The 20,646-nt window shown below is 40.7% G+C and overlaps 1 protein-coding gene across 4 annotated transcripts in view; it reads left to right on the top strand.

The window, feature by feature from the left end:
• The first annotated feature begins 9,934 nt into the window (after positions 1–9,934).
• Positions 9,935–20,646, top strand: part of NXPE3 (neurexophilin and PC-esterase domain family member 3) — a 44,019-nt gene continuing 33,307 nt past the window's right edge. The window contains exons 1-2 of one of the 4 annotated variants that reach the window (XM_007095976.3): positions 9,935–10,022; positions 16,331–16,619. In XM_007095976.3, coding sequence (XP_007096038.2) covers positions 16,527–16,619 — 93 coding nt within the window. In that variant the 5' untranslated portion in view covers positions 9,935–10,022; positions 16,331–16,526. Of the gene's footprint in view, positions 10,023–10,772; positions 10,816–12,065; positions 13,170–16,330; positions 16,620–20,646 lie in introns of those variants that run through there. The other 3 variants (XM_015543732.2, XM_007095977.3, XM_007095978.3) reach the window with 3 other exon arrangements.

The raw sequence follows: 20,646 nt of genomic DNA on the forward strand, positions 1-20,646 counted from the left end.
AAAGGCCACTTTGGGGACACGATGAGAAGGCAGCCACCTGGAACCCAGGACGAGAGAGCTCAACAGAAACCAACCTGCTGAGACCTAGATCTTGGACTTCCAGCCTCCAGAAATAAGAGAAAATAAATTTCTATTGTTTAAGCCACTCAATCAGTGGTATTTTGTTATGGAAGCCTGATCAGACTAGTACAGTTGGATAATCAAAATTTGGTTAGGGCAGGGAATCATAAAAAATTACATATACACTTTAAAAATTTAATTGAGATATAAATGACATAGAGTGAACTGCATGTATTTAAAGTGGACAATTTAAGGGGTGCCTGGCTTGCTCAGTTGGGAGAGCAAGCGACTCTTGATCTCTGGGTTGTGAGTTCAAGACCCATGTTGGGCATGAAGCCTACTTAAAAAATAAAATGGACAATTTAATAAATTTTGACACTTATACATGCCTATAAAACCATCACAACAATCAAGATAATGAACATATTCACCCCTCAAAAGATTCTTCATTTCCTTCACACCCCCTCCTATTTTTGATTTCTTTTACTCGGCATGATTATTTGAGAATTATCTGATAGTTCATTCCATTTTACTGCTGAGTATAGTATTCCATTGTATGTACTTGTTGCATTTTTTTTTTTAATTTAAAAGTTTTTCCAGCCTTATTGAAAAGTGTTGACATATTGTGTGAGTTTAAAATATATGGCATGATGACTTGATATACGTATATATTACAAAATGTCTACCAGCTAAGGTTAGTTAACATATCCATCACCTCACCTAGTTTTACAATTGTATGTGTGTCCGTTGAGAACATTTAAGATGTATTCTCTTAGCAACTTTCAAAGAGTTTTATGGTATCAGGTCTTATGCCTAAGTCTAATCCATTTCGAGTTAATTTTTGAGAGTGGTATAATTCAGAGGTCCAGTTTCATTCTTTGGCATATGAATATTCAGTTTTCCTGGCACCGTTTATTCAAGAGACTATCCTTTTCCTATTGGGTATTCTTTGTTCTCCTGTCGAATATTAGTTCACCTCTTTGCATGGGTTTATTTCTGAGCTCTGGACTCTGTTCTATTGGTCTATGTGTTTGTTTTTATGCCAGTTATCATACTGTTTTGGTTACTATAGTTTTCTAATATGGTTTGAAATCTGGAAATGTGATGCGTCCCACTTTGTTGGTCTTTTTCAGCTTTGGCTATTTGGGGTCTATTGTTTTTTTATATGAATCTTAGGAATGCTTTTTCTATTTCTGTAAAAAAAAAATGCCATTGGAATCTTGATAGGGATTGCATTCAATCTGTAGGTGGCTCTGGATAGTATAGGCATTTTAACAATATTAATTCTTACAACCCATGAACACAAGATCCCTTTCTATTTATTTGTATCTTCCTCAATTTCTTTCATGATGACTTTTAGTTTTCAGTGTAAAGATCTTTTCTCTCCTTGGTTAAATTTATTCGTAAGTATTTTATTGTTTTTGATGCTATTGTGAATGGGATTATTTTCTTTATTTCTTTTTCAGGTGATTTGTTTTTAGTTTTAGAAAAACAACTTATTTTTCTATGCTAGTTTTGTATCCTGCAGCTTGACTGAATTCATTGAATTGTTCTGACAGTTTTTTGGTAGACTATAGGATTTCATATGCAAACAGACATTTTTACTTCTTTCTGACTTGGTTGCTTTTTATTTCTTTTTCCTGCCTGATTACACTGACTAGGACTTCCAGTGTTATGTTAAATAGGAATGGTGAGAGTAGGCACCCTTGTTCCTGATCTTATTGGAAAAGCTTTCAGCTTTTCACCATTGAGTATGGTGCGTCTTGTCATATGTGGCCTTTGTTATGTTGATGTCAATCTATTGAGAATTTTTATCATAAATGGATGCAGATTTTCTCAAATGCTTTTTCTGCATCTGTTGAGATGATCTTATAACTTTTGTCTTGCAATGCATCCCATTTACTGATTTGTGTATGTTGAACCACACTTGCATGGTATATGGTCCCTTTAATGTACTTTTGAATTTGGTTTGCTCGTATTATGTTGAAGAAATATGAATCTATATTCATCAGGAATATTGGCCTGTCTTTTTTTGTAGTGTCTGGCTTTGGTATCACTGTAATGCCAGCTTTATAAAATCAGTTTGGGAGTGTTCCCTCCTCTTTGCTTTTTTGAGAAGAGTTTGAAAGGATTGCCATTAATTTTTTAAATGTTTGATAGACTTCATCAGTGAAACCTTTTGGTCCTGGGCTTTTCTTTGTTGGAAGATTTTTGATTACTGATTTAATCTCCTTACTCATTATTGGTCTGTTCAGATTTCTTTCTGATTTACTCTTGGTAGGTTGTATGTTTCTAGGAATTTCTCCATTTCTCTAGGTTGTCTAATTTGTTTGTTGGTGTATAATTGTTTATAGTTGTCTCATGATCCTTTGTATGGTATCAGTTGTGATATCTCTCCTCTCATTTATAATTTTATTTGGCCCTCTATCTTTTTTTTTTTAATGTTTATTTATTTTTGAGAGAGAGTGAGAGTAGGGAAGAGGCAAAGAGAAAGGGGGAGAGATAATCCCAAGCAGGCTCCATGCTCAGTGTGTAGCCCCATGGGATACCATGACTTTGGAATCATGACCTGCGCTGAAATCAAGAGGAGGATGCTCAACCAACTGAGCTACCTGAGCACCCCTGGCCCTCTATCTTTTTTCTTGGTTAGTAGAGCCAAAGGTTTGTCAGTTTTGTTTATCTTTTCAAAAAGCCAGCTCTTAGTTTATTAATCTTTTCTATTCTTCTCCTGTTCTCTATTTCATTTATTTATGTTCTAATCTTTATTATTTCCTTCTTTGGTTAACTTTGGGTTTAGTTTGTTCTTTTTCTAATTTCTTGAGGTGTAACGTTGGGCTGTTTATCTGAGATCTTGTTTTTTTCCTGATGTAAATGCATTTATCACTGTAAACTTCCCTTTGAGAGCTGCCTTTTTAAAAAATTTTTTAAAACCATTAAATTTTTTTGTTTCATCAACTTAAAAAATGTTTATTATTACTTTAAAAAATATTGTCAATACAATACAGTGTATATGCATAGTTATAAAATAACTCTCCTGCCCTGTCCTTTTCTCCCTACCCCTGAGCTATCTCTTCTGGTATTAATTAACTTCAGTATACTGTTTTCACTAGATCCCTAAGTTTTAGACATTTTCTACTGACTTCCTTTTATGATAATTAAGGACTTGGTTCAGTACCACCCTCCAAATTTCTTCCTTTTCTTTGAATAATGGCCATAATTTTAGTAAAGTCAGAATTCAGTTAAAGAATTTTTTTAATGTTTACTTTTGAGAGAGAGAGAGAGCAAGTGGAGTAGGGGCAGAGAGAGAGAAGGAGACAGAATCTGAAGCAGGCTCCAGGCTCTGAGCTGTCAGCACAGAGCCTGACACTAGGCTTGAATTCACAAACCATGAGATCATGACCTGAGCCAAAGTCGGACGCTTAACCGACTAAGCCACCCAGGCACCCCTAGAATTCAGTTTTTATATTATTATTATGTAAGTAAATATATTTTACTGTATAGGCTACTATTATACTATGATCGCCTTTCCTTTCTTGTATTTTTATTTTATTATTTTTAATGGGATTTTCCCCCCTTATTCATTTATTTTTATTATTATTTTTAATTTTACATCCATGTTAGTTAACATATAGTGCAATAATGAATAGAATAGAATAGAATGGAATAGAATTTGTGATTCATCACTTGTATATAACACCCGGTGCTCATCCCAACAACTGTCTTTAATGCTCTTTGCCCATTTAGCCCTCCCCCCACCCAGTACCCCTCCAGCAACCCTCAGTTTGTACTCTGTATTTAAGAATCTCTTATGGTTTGTCTCCCTCTCTGTTTTTATATTATTTTTGCTTCCCTTCCTTTATATTCATCTGTTTTGTATCTTAAATTCCTCATATGAGTGAAGTCATATGATATTTGTCTCTCTGACTTATTTCTCTTAGCATAATACACTCTAGTTTCATCCATGTTGTTGCAAATGGCAAGATTTCATTCTTTTTGGTTGCTGAGTAATATTCCATTGTATATATCTATATATACTACATCTTCTTTATCCATTCATCAGTTGATGGACATTTGGGCTCTTTCCATACTTTAGCTATTGTTGATAGTGCTGCTATAAACATTGCGGTGCATGTGTCCCCTTCAAAACAACACTCCGGTATCCTTTGGATAAATACCTAGCAGTGCAATTGCTGGGTCGTAAGGTAGTTCTATTTTTATTTTTTTGAGGAACTTCCATACTGTTTTCCAGAGTGGCTGCACCAGTTTGCATTCCCACCAGAAGTGCAAAAGAGTTCCTCTTTCTCCACATCCTCACCAACATCTGTTGTTGCCTGAGATGTTAATTGGTGAGGTGGTATCATTGTGCTTTTGATTTGTATTTCCCCGATGATGAGTGATGTTTAGTATTTTTTCATGTGTCTGTTACCCATCTGAATGTCTTCTTTGGAAAAGTGTCTATTCATGTCTTTTGCCCATTTCTTCACTGGATTATTTGTTTTTTTGGGTGCTGAGTTTGATAAGTTCTTTATAGATTTTGGATACTAACCCTTTATCTGATATGTCATTCACAAATATCTCCTCCCATTCCATCAGTTGCCTTTTAGTTTTGCTGATTATTTCTTTTGCTGTGCAGAAGCTTTTTATCTTGATGAGGTCCCAATAGTTCATTTGTTGCTCTTGTTTCCCTTGCCTCTGAAGACATGTCAGGTAAGAAGTTGCTATGGCTGAGGTCAAAGAGGTTGCCTGTTTTCTCCTCTAGGATTTTGATGGCTGTCTTATGTTTAGGTCTTTCATCCATTTTGAGTTTCTTTTTTGTGTATGGTGTAAATAAGTGGTCCAGGTTCATTCTTCTGTATGTTGCTGTCCAGTTTTCCCAACACCATTTGCTGAAGAGACTTTTTTTCCATTGGATATTCTTTCCTGCTTTGTCAAAGATTAGTTGGTCATACATTTGTGGGTCCATTTCTGGGTTCTCTATTCTGTTCCATTGATCTGAGTGTCTGTTTTTGTGCCAGTACCATACTGTCTTGATTACAGCTTTGTAATACAGCTTGAAGTCCGGAAGTGGGATGACTCCAGCTTTGGTTTTCTTTTTCAGGATTGCTTTGGCTATTCAGTATCTTTTTGGTTTCATACAAATTTTAGGATTGTTTTAGTTCTGTGAAGAATGCTGCTGTTATTTTGATAGGGATTGCATTGAATATGTAGATGCTTTGGGTAGTATTGACATTTTAACAATATTTATTCTTCCAATCCACGAGGATGGACTGTTTTTCCATTTTTTTGTGTCTTCCTCAATTTCTTTCATAAGCTTTCTGTAGTTTTCAGTGTATAGATTTTTCACCTCTTTGGTTAGGTATCCTATGGCTTTTGGTGCAGTTGTAAATGGGATCGATTCCGTGATTTCTCTTTCTGCTGCTTCATTATTAGTGTATAGAAATGCAACCAATTTCTGTGCATTGATTTTATAGCCTGCAACTTTGCTAAATTCATGGATCTAGCAGTTTTTCGGTGTAGTCTTTTGGGTTTTCCACATAGACTATCATGTCATCTGCAAAGAGTGAAAGTTTGCCTTCCTCCTTGCCAATTTGGATGCCTTTTATTTCTTTGTGTTGTCTGATTGCTGAGGCTAGGACTTCCAACACTATGTTGAATAACAGTAGTGAGTTCCTTTCTTGTATCTTTAAACATTTTTCTTGGAATTAAAAACTGCCCTATTTTTTTTCGGTCCCATGAATATATACTCACTCTTATTTTTTTCAGATGCTCCACTAGATCTACTGTACACATTTAAGAAGCTTTCCCCAAATAATTTCACAAGTCTGATCATCTATTAGTTATCACTCCCTCCCTGCCCTACCCTTTTACTCCTTTATTCTACTCCTTAGAGTATAGATCCTTCTGCTCTGATGTTCTTTTTATTTTTTTACTTTGAAATTAAAAAAAAAATTAAATTTGAAATAGTTGATGCACAATTCTGAGAACTGCTTTGCTGCATCCCTTAAGTTTTGGTATTTCGCCTTTTCATTTTCATTTGTCTCAAGATATTTTTTTATATCCCTTTAATTTCTACTTTGACTCATTAGATGTTCAAGAATGTGTTTAATTTCTGCATATTTGTGAATTTTCCCGTTTCTTCCCGTTATTGATTTCTAATTTCACTTCACTGTGGTTGGAAACATACTTGATATAGTTTCTATCTTCTTTACTTTGTTGAGACTTGTTTTGTGACCTAACATGATCTATCCTACAAAATGTTCCATGTGCCCTTGAGAAGAATGTGTTCTGCCGCTTTTGTATGTAATGTTCTGTGTGTGATTAGTAGATCCATTTGGGTCTGTACTGTTGTTGAAATCTGCTATTTCCTTACTGATTCTCTGTCTGGATAATTTACTCATTGTTGAGAATAGGATATTAAAGTCTCCAGCTATTATTATATTGCTATTTCTCCTTTTAGTTCTGGAAGTATTTGTTTTATACATTTATGTAATATATCTGATGTTCGGATGCATAAATATTTATAATTGTTAGATCTTTTGATGAATTGACCCCTTTATCATCACATACTGACCTTCAAAATTCAGAGAATAGTACACAAAGACTGAAGTTTTATTACATGTAAATTTTACCCCCCAAATATCAAGTAGGATGTCAAGGGATCTTAGGATGGAGTGTGGACTATGACAACATATATTCACTGAAGGGGGAGGAAAAAGGGAGATGACCTAAGTAATTTTAGAAAACTGTTTCGAGTGGATAGTATGTGTCATAGTCCATTTAGGGTGCTATAACAGAATACCATGGATTGAGTGGCTTATAAACAACAAGTTTATTTCTCACAGTTCTAGGGTAGGAAATCCAAGATCAAGGTACCAACAGATTCAGTGTCTGCTGAGGGTAGCTTTCTGATTCATAGATGACCACCTTCTTAGTGTGTCCTCACATGGTAAAAGGGGCTAAGGAGCTCTCATGTGTCTTAAGCAAAACAAAGGCATACATAAAGAAAGTCCCACACAGGGCAAAACATCCAACACAAGCTATGAGGTCTCTTTCATCTCTTGGTAAGGAAGTGTTGCAGGCTAAGGCCATATGTATGAACGACTGCATGCATGAGACTGCCTTTCCCAGCAAGAGGCAATTAAGGTTAAATGAGGTCATAAGGTAGGGCACTAATCCAATGAGACTGGTGTCCTTATAAAAGGAGAATGGAGAAACAAGATGGGGGGGAAGGTAGAGATGCTTCAGATGACACTCTACTTTGCTTCCCTGTGGCTATGTTCTAGATTGCCAGTCAGGCTGGGTGGTTTGAGGATTATGTCATACAGCACAAGAGGGAGCTGAGGCTACCTATGAAGGAGGACCAGCATTGAGAGCTAGAAGGATTCAAAGACAGGATATGGAAGCAGCAGGAGGAGAAGGTCTGCACTGTCCAGAAGAGCTCCTGAGGCCTCCAAGTGCCTGAGTCCTAGCCCCTCCACCTATGATATAGCACACACAGTTCCTGAAAAAAAAAAAAAAAAAAAAAAAAAAAGAGGATGAGGAGACATAGAAAGGTGTTTACCTACAAGCCAAGTAGAGAGTTCTCACCAGGACCTGAATCAGCTGGCACCTTGATCTGGGACTTCTAGCTTCCAGAACTGTGAGACAATAAATTTCTGTTGTTCAAGCCATCCAGTCTATGGTATTTTATTATGGCAGCCTGAACAGACTAATACAGACACCAAATACCTCTTCCTTCTAGTCTCCTACCCTTGGCAGCATTTTCTTGTGGCCTATGGTGTTTTGGGGGATAGGGTGGTTGGTACCTAATATGACAGTCATCATTTATTTTGAACAATGGTTTGAGAAGTTTGGGGGCCTAAATTTTAGTCACTTTTTCAAAGGGTTAAGAAGCAAAGTGACTGAAACAGGAATTGATATGGGATCAGAAGTGCTTGTGTCCCAAGCTTCTGCCATCAGAGATGGAGCCAGATGGCTGGTAAATACCCCCAAATTAGCTGCATCAGAAACAGGCTTAATTTGCTTATCTAACTTTAAGAGATCCATGCTTTGTGTTTCTTAGAGAAATAAAGTTTAGTAACATTAGCATCTAAACTTTTTTGCAGATAGGTCAGAAGCAAACAGTTCCTTTGGTTTTTATGATGACATACAAACCTTATGTTCTCATTTTTCCTCCCAGTTCTCAAAGTTAGATGATCATAAATGTAGCTTTCAGAAATTCCTTATGCCATGTCACAACCTGAGGTAGGGGATTAAAGAGGAAGAGATTTGGGACACTGTGCTAGGGGACTTTTCATTTGTCATTTAATTTATTCCTAAATGCAGGTAGGGTTGCCCCTAATTCACAGTTGAGGAACTGAGCTGAGAGGAGTTGAGTACTTTGTCCCCTGCTAGTAAGAGGCAAAGCTGTAAGTCAGACCCAGTCAGGTCAGGATCCAAATCAAATATTTTCTGTATGATGGTATTTTTTCATTGGGAGTGTGGTGACTTTGTAGTCAGAGTTATTTTAATGAATTAATAGTGATATGCAGGACTCTCTGGTCCTAGGCATTCTCATTTGTGGCTACAATGACCATATATATATATGTTATGTGTATGTGTGTGTGTGTGTGTGTGTGTGTGTGTGTGTCTTTATACTCAAATGCCTCAGGGTTATGAGTGCCTGTGTGTGAATGGGGTTATCAGGGATCACTAATGTGGTCCAAAACCATGACCTAGAAGTCAGCATGTCCTGTTTAAGTATTTGCCACTTGCCAGGCAGTCTAACTGTGAAAGAATAAGTGATGGGGTGTCTGGGAGATAGGACTTACAGCATAAGTTTATCATATGGGGCTCTTCATCCCACACTGAGGCAACGGAAGCCACCTTTTATGAGTAGGCCCTGGAAGACTGAATTTCTCCAGGAAGGAGAATGAAATGGTTACTGCAGAAGAGACTGCCCTGTGTAGAAGGAACCTTCTTTTATTCCACTTATAGGTCTAGGCACCCATGCATGTAGTCCTGCCATGAAAACATCTGAATAAGCACGTAGAGTCCATTGTGGTCAGTAAATGTAAAAATAATTAGTGGTAGTTGCAGTTTATATTCATTCCTCTTCAACCTTGAGATAATAGTCTGGGGGTAGGTCTATTTTTAGAGTCTGCGTTTGGCTCAGATAAATTCCATTAACTCCCCTGTGCACTGAAGAACACAGAGCAGGCCGCAATCCCTTCCAGCTTTCTGAGCAGGGCGTCTGTCTTCCAAGGACTCCTCTCAGTTCCTGAATGTCGCATAGCTGTGCACGTTTTCCCGCTTAGAAGAATGTCCAAAATAGGATAACCCAGAACTGGGCGGGGGTGGGGGGGGGGTGGGGAACGTATGCAGGCATTTTTGTCCAGAAGTCCTATGCCATATAAAGGGAGAGTAAAAGGGACGGGGCTGCTTTAAGGGCAAATAGACTAAGTCGACTAATTGCAAGCAGGTAAAGACTCAACGACTTGCCGTCTCGGTGCTGGTGCTTGGCCAAGAGTGTCTTCTGGTTGAGGAAACAATAAATTTCGCCAACGACAGGAAAGATGGCCCAAGTAGGGGCTTCTCCGGTTTGGTCACTTTCGCTGACAAGAAAAAAAGGCTTGAAACCGATTACCCGTAGGAAACCTTGGTGTTCGAAGGCGAGAGGAGCCGGTCCCGAGAGTTCAGGTCACAGCGGTGCAGCGAGGCGACCCCCCTCTGCACGCAGGAGCCGGGATTCCAACGCTTCCTCGCCTCGAGGCTCAGAGGTTCGCGCTCGGCACCCGCGGCTGTCAGTCAGCGTCCTGGGCCCGCCCCTCCCGGAATTCGACCAATCGTAGCCGGGAGTTGGGCGTGAGGCGACGTAGCGGGGCCAGGAAGCAGGGGCCGGGCTGTCTGGCGCAGCGGCTACAGATCGGGGCGTCCCGATGCCAGGCGGCGGGAGAGCGCAAGGAGAGCAGCTGGGCCTGGAGGTGAGTGCGGGACTGCGGGTTGTACGCGGGCGCCGGCTGGGTCCTTGCCGCTCAAGCGACCCATTGCCTGGCTCCTCGCGTGCGCCTCTCGTTTGCGAAGCCCCTTACTCCGCGCGCGACAGCCCCTGAGTCCCTGGCCTGGTGCAGAGGAGCTCAGACAAGGGGATCGCGACTGGGGGCACTGGAGCCAGAAAGGGGGGACTCTGGCCCTTGGAGGGGGCAGAGCTGCAACCCCGGCCGCCTCGGACCTGAGTTGCCCGAGTCGCTGCAGGTCCCGGTAGGGAGGGGCGGGGCTGGCGCGAGCTTCTCTGTCCTCAGTTTTCTGCACTTGCTGCAACGCCGGGAGGTGCAGCTGCCAAAGACCCCTCCCTAACCCAGTGCGGTCCTTTTTGCGACGCCTCTCTCCTTATTCCCCAATCTCCGGTCTCGTTGCTGCTGTGGGCCCCAGCTGCCACTTGCCTGGCGATGTTCTCACACTTTGGACTCTTCTGGCATTACTCAGCTGACGCTTTGGGACATCAGATTCAGATCGTATGGGGAGAGAAGAGTGTGACTTTGCAAGGTGTGATGTGGAAACCCTGGCCTGGATCCGTTTGATCAGAGGCCACCAGGGTGGTGGTCAGGGGCATTCTCAGTCAGGATTCATATGAATTTTGTGTGTAATTGTCTGTAAAATTTTCCTTTCTTTTCATTATTTAAAGGAGGATTGTTGCCATATTTCCTAAAGATGAAGAATCACACTGCTCAGTGGGCCTTCCCCCTCCTCACTGTGGTTATCATTTGGAACATCAGGGTGTGCTTGAAGCTGGTGGGACTCCCAGACCCCGATCATTAATTGTCTGATTCCATGCAGTGGAGACAGCAACACACTATTATTCCTCCATGGTGTTTGGGTTCTGCTTTTCTTTGACTGTGCTTAGTTCTCTTCTCTCCTTGACAATCTCTGGCCTGATACAGTGCTGTTATTTGTTACTGAGAAAGGAAACGAAGGAAAGGAAACTGAAGTGAGGTTGGCTGTCCCTATTGCCCTGGATTCGGATTGTCCTGAGGGGACAGTGTAGGTTACAATTTTGGAAAGGCCATCCCTGACTGGATGATAGGAGTAACACCCCTGGCCACCGCATACTAGTGGTTCCCCTATTTGGCTATATATTATGATTAAATATTATAATATTTGGAGACCTCTTTTAAAAAGCTGTTTCTTGGGACTTGCTCCCACAGATTCCTATTCAGTGTAGTCTGATTCTGAGTCTAGTCTAGTCGTCGGTGTTGTTAAAAGCTTACACGATGATATTCATGGGCATGCAAGGTTAAAGAACACAGCCTATTAATGTGCTTTATATTTTCTTATAGCACTTAATACTCTGTGACTTATCTAACTTGTTTGTTTACTTCTCAACTCCTCCCCTCCATGAAAGCATGAGGTGCTGCTTTGGTGGAAGGGCAAGGAAGGCCTAGGTGAGTCAGCACTTTGGGTGTGTGAGATGAGGGTACATGAAAGAGAACTAGAATCAGATGAACCAAGTCCTGCAGACTTCTGCTGTGCTTCATCTTTGTCCAGGGGTTGACCTTGTTTGGTGATCCATCATTTTCACGGTCTTGGATAGGTCTCCAGTTCTTTCTCTAGATCCTGGCCCGTTAAGTTTCAGGGTCTTACTCAGTCCCCTATGAAATATAGCTGCTCTTTGTTATTTATTTTTTGAAGTATAGTTGATAGACAATATTATATTAGTTTCAGGTGTATGTCACAGTGATTTGACATTTATGTACATTATGAAATGATCAGCATGATCAACGTAGTTACCATCTGTCACCATACAAAGCTATTACAAAATTATTCACTATATTCCCTGTGCTATATTTGCATCCCCATAACTTATTTATTTGGTAACTGGAAGTTTGTACCTTCTCATCCTCCTCACCTATTTTTCCCATCCCCCCATTTCCCTCCGGCAAGGCAACCACCAGTTTGTTGTGTATATTTATGAGTTATATAGCTGCAATTTGGAAAGTTTGATATATAAGTCCTTATAAATCTGTCATTTGTCTCATGTAGGGGTCTGTGTTTTCTAAATTGAAATTCTAGACACTTGGTCTGAAAAGCACAATTATATAAATGTGGATAGCAGTTCAGAGTATTTAGGATGGGGCGTGTGCCAGAAATTGGATGTGTGGTTATCCTTTAATACATTGTCTTTGTGAAATGGTTGTCTAAGAACTTTAGTTCCCTATAGGATGGGTTTACTGCCTGATTTTCTCTTAAAAGTACTAGCTCAACTATCTCATTGATGTTACTGACAACTGTAATTCCAAGTGATGTAAGCAATCACTTTGTAATTCTCTTATGAAAGAGGGTGGGAGGTCCAGTAGGTAATGACAGTCGAGGGTTGTTGGGATGGACCATAAAGAAGTTAGATTGGCTGGCAAGTAGTCTCAATCAACTTTGGAGAAAGAGACTCAACAGACCACAAATTTTACTTTCTGCTTGTCCTTTGAACATGAATATGAAGCATGAGTAAGGGGTGGACTGACAGATCAGAAGGATTTGAAAACAAGACCACTCAAGTTTAAATTCCTCATGAAGTAATCATAACTGTTAGGTCTGTCTGGACACTGCTTGTTTTCTGTAGGTAGGATGGATTGTTGAAGTACATGGTTATTCTAGTCTTTAAGAAAAATAACATACGAAGCTTTTATCTTTTCTTTTTCAGTTATATTGCTATTTATAAAGTTTTGACCTTCAGCTCAGCTCTGGGAGTGATTTGCCATGTTTAAGTTCATATATGTAAACATCCAGTTACGGTTTTTTATTAGTAGTAAAGGAAATGTTTCTCCTACTATGTTGTACTGAAATCTATGTGCATCTCAGTAGAAAATTGTACTCTTGATTTCAAATACGTTTTCCTTTACGTTCAGTATCTTTAACCTATATATCATGTGCTTATCTCTGCTGGAGCAGGAAGAATGGTATAAAAATGAAAAAACATCAACCTATGCTTTGAATGTGGCAAGAAGAGAATAAGGGCTATTGTCGTGATTGCTTGAATGCAGGACTTCACACTGGAAGAAAAGTTAGATGTAAACTCTAATTTCTTAGTTGTATTAAGCATCTCTTCTTGGGAATTGGAAATTTCAAAAAAGAAAAAGGTAAATTACATTCAGTAATATAGTTTATTTTCGGTTGATATAGGAAACTTTTTCTTAGAGTCATTCCCATCTAGCACTTTTGCTTTTATTCAGTTCTCAGGCAATTTGAGATACCAAATGATATTGTTCTGCTGTCTTGGCAAACAGCTTTCTTGTTCTAATGCCTAGGTTTTATATTGGTAGGAAAATAGCAGAGAACTGTTAAACATTTCTTCCTTCACTTTGAAATTTTTCATTTTGTTTGTTTATTTATTTATTTATTTATTATATTTTAAATGTTTGTTTATTTTTGAGAGAGAGCGAGCGCGCACAAGCCAGGGAGGGGCAGAGAGAGAGGGAGACACAATCTGAAGCAGGCTCCAGGCTCTGAGCTTGTGAGTGCAGAGTCTGATGCAGGGCTTGAACTCAAGAACTGTGAGATCATGACCTGAGCCAAAGTCAGAAGCTTACCAAACTGAGCCACCCAGGCACCCCTGAAATTTTTCATTTTAGCTTGCGTTGTTTTCCTATATTTGCTTTAATATTCTGTTTCTCCTTATGGCTTATCTTTATTACTTTTAGAAACCCGCTTTTTTTCTTTATATTTGTGATTTTTATTTCCTGGCAAAAAATTAAGACATCGAGATAAAGATGAAGGAGAAAAACAGAAACTGCTGAGAGGTGACACCTATCAACATTTTAATATATGTCTTTTTAAAATGTTTATTTATTTATTTTGAGAGAGAGGGAGCATGAGCAAGGGAGGAGCAGAAAGAGAGGAGAGAGAATCCCAAGCAGAGTCCTCACTGTCAGCACAGAGCCCAACACAGGACTCAGTCTCACGACCCTGAGATGATGACCTGATCCAATATCAAGTCAGATGCTTAACCGACCGAGCCACCCAGACGCCCCTAATATTATGTGTCTTTCTAAAGAGAGGTCTCAGTGCTCCTCAGACCACATTTACTTAGACGTACAGATGAGTCTCTCACATCTCAGTGCTGTACTTGCTCATGGCGGGAAGTCAGGTCTTTTCTTGGCATGACCTTCCAGGAATGACTTTCAGTTTAAGTCCCTGGCTGTGAGGGGCTTCTTGCATATTTGCATTTCTACCTGTGTCCCTGTAGTCCCTGTAGCTCTGGGGTCTGCTGCCCTTGCCGTCCTTCTCCACCACTGGCTGCCGCTGTGCTGCTGCTAACTGGCTCTGAATAACACATTGTCTAGACTGCTGGCGTTTCCACAGTACACACACTATGCTTCCTATGTGCTGCTGAATTTCTGTGGAGTGTCATCTTTGGCCTTTTCCCTCTCTGGACATAAGAGAAACCTATGATTTTTATGGCCAACTCCTCGAGAAGGGTTTCTATAGAGGAGCAGTGTGCCCTGTTGACAGTTATTTCTATTTCACTGCTATTCCTTCCCAGAATTTAGAGGCACTTTGAGGTGAGTGGGTGCCTTGGTGTTGGAGAGGGGTGGTGTTGAGGGCTTATCACGTGGTTCGGTGTGTGGTATCCCTGTAGAGGTGGTCAGGAGTGCTGGATCTGTTCTAACTCAGTTTAGGAGGGGAACCACCTCTTCCCTAATATGAGTGTTAGCTTTTCCCTGAGAATTTCTGGCGTCTAGTACAGTGTGTGGTACAGAACAGGCTTCCATAATTATTTGTGGCATGGATGGTTGAATCAACATATATCAGGTAAGGGAAGACATCCTGTGAGGGAATCAAGGAAGTATGATACATTGTTATTACGAAGCAGCTTTTTCTCTGATACATGGTTTCTGGTTTGTGTTTAAAAATTTTTTCTTTAATGTTTGTTTATTTTTGATAGAGAGACAGAGTGCCGAGCCAGGGAGGGGCAGAGAGAGAGGGAGACACAGAATCCGAAGCAGGCCCCAAGCTCTGAGCTGTCAGCACAGAGCCCCACGCGGGGCTCGAACTCACAGACCGTGAGATCATGACCTGAGCCAAAGTCAGACGCTCAACTGACTGAGACACTCAGGGGCCCCTGTTTTTTGTTTTGTTTTGTTTTTTAATGTAATCATAATTGGTATAGTCTTGTCATGGGGACAAGAACTACAAATACAGAGAAGTGAAATCACTGAGAAGTGAAATGAGAAGAGAGTGCTGTGGGAGTTCAGAGGATGGAGAGCATGCTAGAATAGCTTAGCCCTGTCTCCTTTATGAAGCGCAGGTGAGGAAGAGTTGTTGTGGTCCCTGCGCATGGGAATGCATTGGATAGGTGGAGTGGAAGAGTGAGGGGGTGGCGGGGCATGCCAGACCCCATACAGAGCTGCAGGGATTGCTGGTGCAGCGAAGTGTTTCCAGATCCTCCCACCCAGTTATGCACCCTTTCACCTTGCCTTCTCCACCCTGCCCTCTGGTCCTCCTTGGAAAGTCTCGCTAGGAATAAAATATGAGTACTTTTTCTGCTTACCTATATCAAATAACAACTCGGGGAGGGGAGCATTTTGAATTCCTTGTGTGGGAGAACAATTAGGAGCAGCAGGCTCTGACGTCCTCCACCTCTAGCATTTATGATGATGGATTTGGGTGTCCTCTTAATTCTCGGGCTTAGTTTTTCTCTCCTGCATCTTCAGGGCAAGTGTCTTCCTTCCTGTGCCGTTACTCAGCTGAGGGAGGACCAGTTCTACATCTGCGCTGAGAGAGCTGGAAATCCAAAGGGTGTTTCCTATCCCCTGCCATGCAGAGGGACAGCACTGTTTTCTAGAGGTCAGGATGGTTTGCACAGTATCCCAGATTTCCTCCTAAAATCACAAGGTTTCCTCCTAATGCTCTTCAAACACAATTAGTTTAGGAATGTTATATGACTTTAACTATAAGAAAAGGGAAGGGATTTTATTTACTTAGACCTCTAGAAGTTGAACAGTTACTTTAATTTTCTACCTCTGAGAGTTTGAAGACATTCTTCTTTGCCTCTTTAAAAAGTTAAAACCTAAATAGGTTGCAGGACAACTATCACTGTATTTATATGGAAGCCTGGGGTTGGGTTTGAGCAAGTTGTCTGGATATGGAACAGATCTCACTGTGCTCTGGCTCTTTGCTTTCTCCTCATGACTCTGGGCCTTTGAGAAGGTTAAGGAAGAAGAAATGTCATGTCCTTCCTCTTACCCCACCCAAGACCGTTGCAGTTGGTAATTTGTGTTCTCATCTCCCCTCTTTGAAGGAGTCCCTTGAAGAAAAATGTGCTTCTTAAATCAACCCCAGCCTCTCCTCTGTACAAAGAACTCTTCGTGATACTAGCAGAAAATAAGCAAATTAAACTAAAAGCTTATCTGCAGCTCAGAAGAACAAAGAAATGGAGTTTTGAGGAGTGGAGGTAGCCTGGCGTCAGCCATGGGTGATCAAGACACAGCCAGACAATGTGGATCAGTTTCTTCAAACTACGGCTTTTCTGCTGCCTGCTTGCAGTGCTGATGGTGGTGGTGTTGATCATCAATGTTACTCAGGTGGAGGTGAGTACGTCGTATACTCCGTCATGACTAAGGGAACCAAATTAAGGGTTTGGGGCTAAGTAGCCTGGGAAATGTTGGTCATCAGAAAACTTACCCAGGCCATAGCTCTTGTTTTCATTTTCTCAGTAAGGGTTTGGGTCCCTTCAGTGGTTATATCCTGTGTTGTCACAAAAGGTACAGTGATGAAGATGAGAGACATGGTTTCTTCACTTATGGAGCTCATATTCTCAGTGTGCACAGGAGAAAATAATGAGTAGTCATAATCATACAGTAATAATAAATGATAGTTTGAAATTGTGAACAGTACTATAAAGAAAGGAAAGCAGGCTACTCTGTAGCAGTTTAGAGAGATGAAGGAAAGCTTACTCAAGGAGGGGACCTTTTAGCGGACTCCCAGCAAAGAGCTGAAGTATCTCAGAGGAGGGAGTTGATGAGTCTGTTCTGAAGACTATCACAGAAGGGCAGAGACTGTGTCTTCCTGAACCCACTCAACTGCCTGGCACTGCGAAGGAACTTAGCAGTATCCCCCTCCGCCACTTTGCCACTCATTGCACAGATTCATAGGACACCAAAATTTATGGAGTGATTCTGTATAAGATGCTGCTGCCTGTCTTGTTGGCTTGTGGTACTTCTCAGGTCCAGCGTAATTATGGTGTTTCTCTGCTTATTGGGTTTTGCTATAGATTGAATGTGTCCCCAAACATTCGGGCCCTGTGGGAGCTCACATTACTGTTGTCTTTCATGCTTTCAAGTGGTTTTTTTATTCCGCCTCCAGGAGTTTCATCATGCACTTGTGCCCTCCAGTACTCTGTCAAGTATGCAAGTGGGACCCTCTGTAGATCTCCTGAGATCTCTCTCTCTCTCTCTCTCTCTCTGTACCTCTCCTCCTATCACTCTGTCCTGTGGATTCACCTTGGTCTTTCAAGACTCGGCCACATCTCTTCAACTTGAGCAGTTGGCCAGGCCCCACTTGGGTTCTGCTCTCCATGCTGCAGCCTGGAAATGCTTTCAAGGGTGCAAGCAAAGGATCACCCCCTGTATTTCCTCTCAGGAATCTTTGTCATTTGTTGTCTGATGTCCAGTGTCTGGAAAACCAGTGTTTCCTATATTTTGGACTTTTTTAAAAAAAGTTATTTCAGGTGGAAGGGTAAATCTTACTGTTTTTTTATCTTGGCTGGAAGTTGAAGTCTGAGGAATTGAATTTGAGGGGAAAGTGATAATTAAGAAGCTGGAGGGGAGGGGCGCCTAGGTGGCTCAGTTAAGTGTCTGACTTTGGCTTGGGTCATGATCTCACGGTTTGTGAGTTCAAGCCCCACTTCAGACACTCTATTGTCTGTGAGGAGTCTGCTTTGGATCCTGTGTCCCTACCGCCCCTCCCCCCCTCCCCCCTCCCTCTCTGGCTCACACTCTCAAAAATAAATAAACATTTATTAAAAAAGTAAAACTGGGGGGTGTGGGGTGAAGGATTAATGGGCCAAGGAGAGGAGATAATGGGATCTAGAACACAAGTGGAGCATATAACTTTGTAGGATGAGAGACAAGGTATATTGTGCCTCTCTTGTTCTTGTTGTTCTTGTAGTATTAAGTATGTAGGGAGGGCCGTGCTCCTTTCTCTGTCTGAGCTAAGAAGGAAAAATATCATGGTGATTGGCAATGTAGATACATTCACTGCTGGAGGGTAAGACATTGAAGCAGTTCTTGCCCGTAGAGGAGGTGGAGGGTTGAAGAAGGAGAGTGCTGCCCAACAGGTTTGTGTGTAGGGCCTTGGAGAACAGGGTTGGGAGATGGACAGGGGCAGTAAGTTTTCAAGACCAGAGGTGTGCATGGCACTCACCTTCACTGGTTTTGTGTGTGTGTGTGTGTGTGTGTGTGTGTGTGTGTGTGTGTGTTTTACTACATTCAACAGCCTGGGTATACAAATAGAGAAAAACTTGTATGGGTCTAGGTTCAGTGAGGAGACAGGAGAAGGGACAGAGACTTGAGAGGGCAGGCCAGAGTCCCACATCATTAATATGACAGGAAGGAATGTGAGAAAATTCCCATAATAGTCCAGCTTTAGTTCTTGAAAACTTCTGGACTGAATGGTAACTAACAGCTCTAATTATCCACACAAACACAAACTCAGCCCTAAGGGAGGGGAGATAGCAGTAATCAATGATTAAGACAATTCTTACATTGAAAATAGCAAATAGGTCTTTTGTTGGAGTTCAGTAAAACATTTTCCCTGTCTAAAGAGTCATCTTGTCCTAGACGAAAATATTGTCATGGCTTGTAAACTGTTCAATTTATTACTGTGATGAGAATTGACAAAGAAGCTTGGGGTGGGGATGAGGAGTGGGAAAGCCTCTGAAGCTTGGCAACCTGCCCTCCCTTAATCCCCTTTCCATCCTATGCATCTTGGTCCTGACTATACTTTTCATGCAATTAGAGTATCTCAGCATTTTCTAAAAAGTACACACTCAATTTTAAGTAAAAATATCACATAAGGTGTATATAGCAATATCCAGCTAAAGATTGTAGAGGGAATCATTATTATTTCTCTGATAAGCTCTCATTGAGCATGGCCTGCATTTATTTATTTGTTTTTTCCTCTTATTCATTGATATATATACATATATATAGTTTTTTCTGATTATAAAAACAATGCCAGTTTATTAGGACTTTTGGCTGCAAGAAACCTGATTCTGGCTGGCTTTAATATTAAGGACTATTTGGGGCGCCTGGGTGGCTCAGTCAGTTAGGCATCTGACTCTTGATCTCAGCTCAGATCTTGATCTCAGGGTCATGAGTTGCAGCCCTGTCTTGGGCTCTGTGCTGGGTGTGAAGCTTACTTAAAAAAAAATTCACATGGCTCAGCCCCAAGTATCTGGTGATTCTTGGATTAGGCTGCTTGGGTCAATCAGCTGGTCTTTAAAAAAAATCCAGTATAATTAACATACATTGTTATATTAGTATCAAGTGAAGAATATAGTGATTCACCAGTTCTATATATTATTCAGTACTCATCCCAGTAAGTGTTCCCTTAATCCCCTTCACTTATTTCATTCATCCCCCTCCCCGCCCTCCCCAGCTCTCTTCTGGTAACCACCAGTTTGTCCTCTATATTTAAGTGTCTGTTTTTTTGCTTGTTTTTTTTTTCTTTCTTTGTTTTGTTTCTTAAATGTCACATATGAGTGAATTCATAGGGTTTTTATCTTTCTCTGACTTTCACTTAGCATTATACCTTCTGGATCCATCTATGTTGTTGCAAATGGCAAGATTTCATTCTTCCTATGGCTGAGTAATATTCCATCACACACACACACACACACACACACACACACACACACACACATGCATATACACCATCTCTTCTTTCTTCATTTTTCTTTATTTGGACACTTGGGTTGCTTCTATATGTTGGCTATTGTAAATAATGCTATAGTAAACATAATAGTGGTGCATATATTTTCTCACATTAGTGTTTTCATTTTCTTTAGGTGAATACCCAATAGTGCAATTACTGGATCATATGGTAATTCCATTTTTAACTTTTTGAGGAAACCTCCTTACTGTTTTCCACAGTGGCTGCACCAGTTTGCATTCCTACCAACAGTGCACAAGGGTTCCTTTTTGTCCACATCCTTGCCAACGCTTGTTGTCTCTTCTGTTATTGATTTTAGCCATTCTGACAGGTATGAGGGCATATCTCATCATAGTTTTGATTTGCATTTCCCTGATAGTGATGTTGAGGATCTTTTTCATGTGTCTGTTGACGATTGTATGCCTTCTTTGGAAAAATGTCTGTTCATGTCTTCTACTTTTAAGTTGGATTATTTGTTTTTTTGTGTGTTCAGTTGTGTAAATTCTTTATATATTTTTGGTAGTAACCCTTTATTAGATTTGTCATTGCAAATATCTCCTCCCATTCTGTAGGTTGTCCTTTTGTTTTATTGATTGTTTCCTTTGCTGTGCAGAAGCTTTTTATTTTGATATATTCCCAGTTGTTTACATGTGCTTTTGTTTACCTTACCTTGGGAGATGTATC

This window comes from Panthera tigris, chromosome C2 (genome assembly GCF_018350195.1).
Source record: "Panthera tigris isolate Pti1 chromosome C2, P.tigris_Pti1_mat1.1, whole genome shotgun sequence".
Classification (NCBI taxonomy): domain Eukaryota; kingdom Metazoa; phylum Chordata; class Mammalia; order Carnivora; family Felidae; genus Panthera; species Panthera tigris.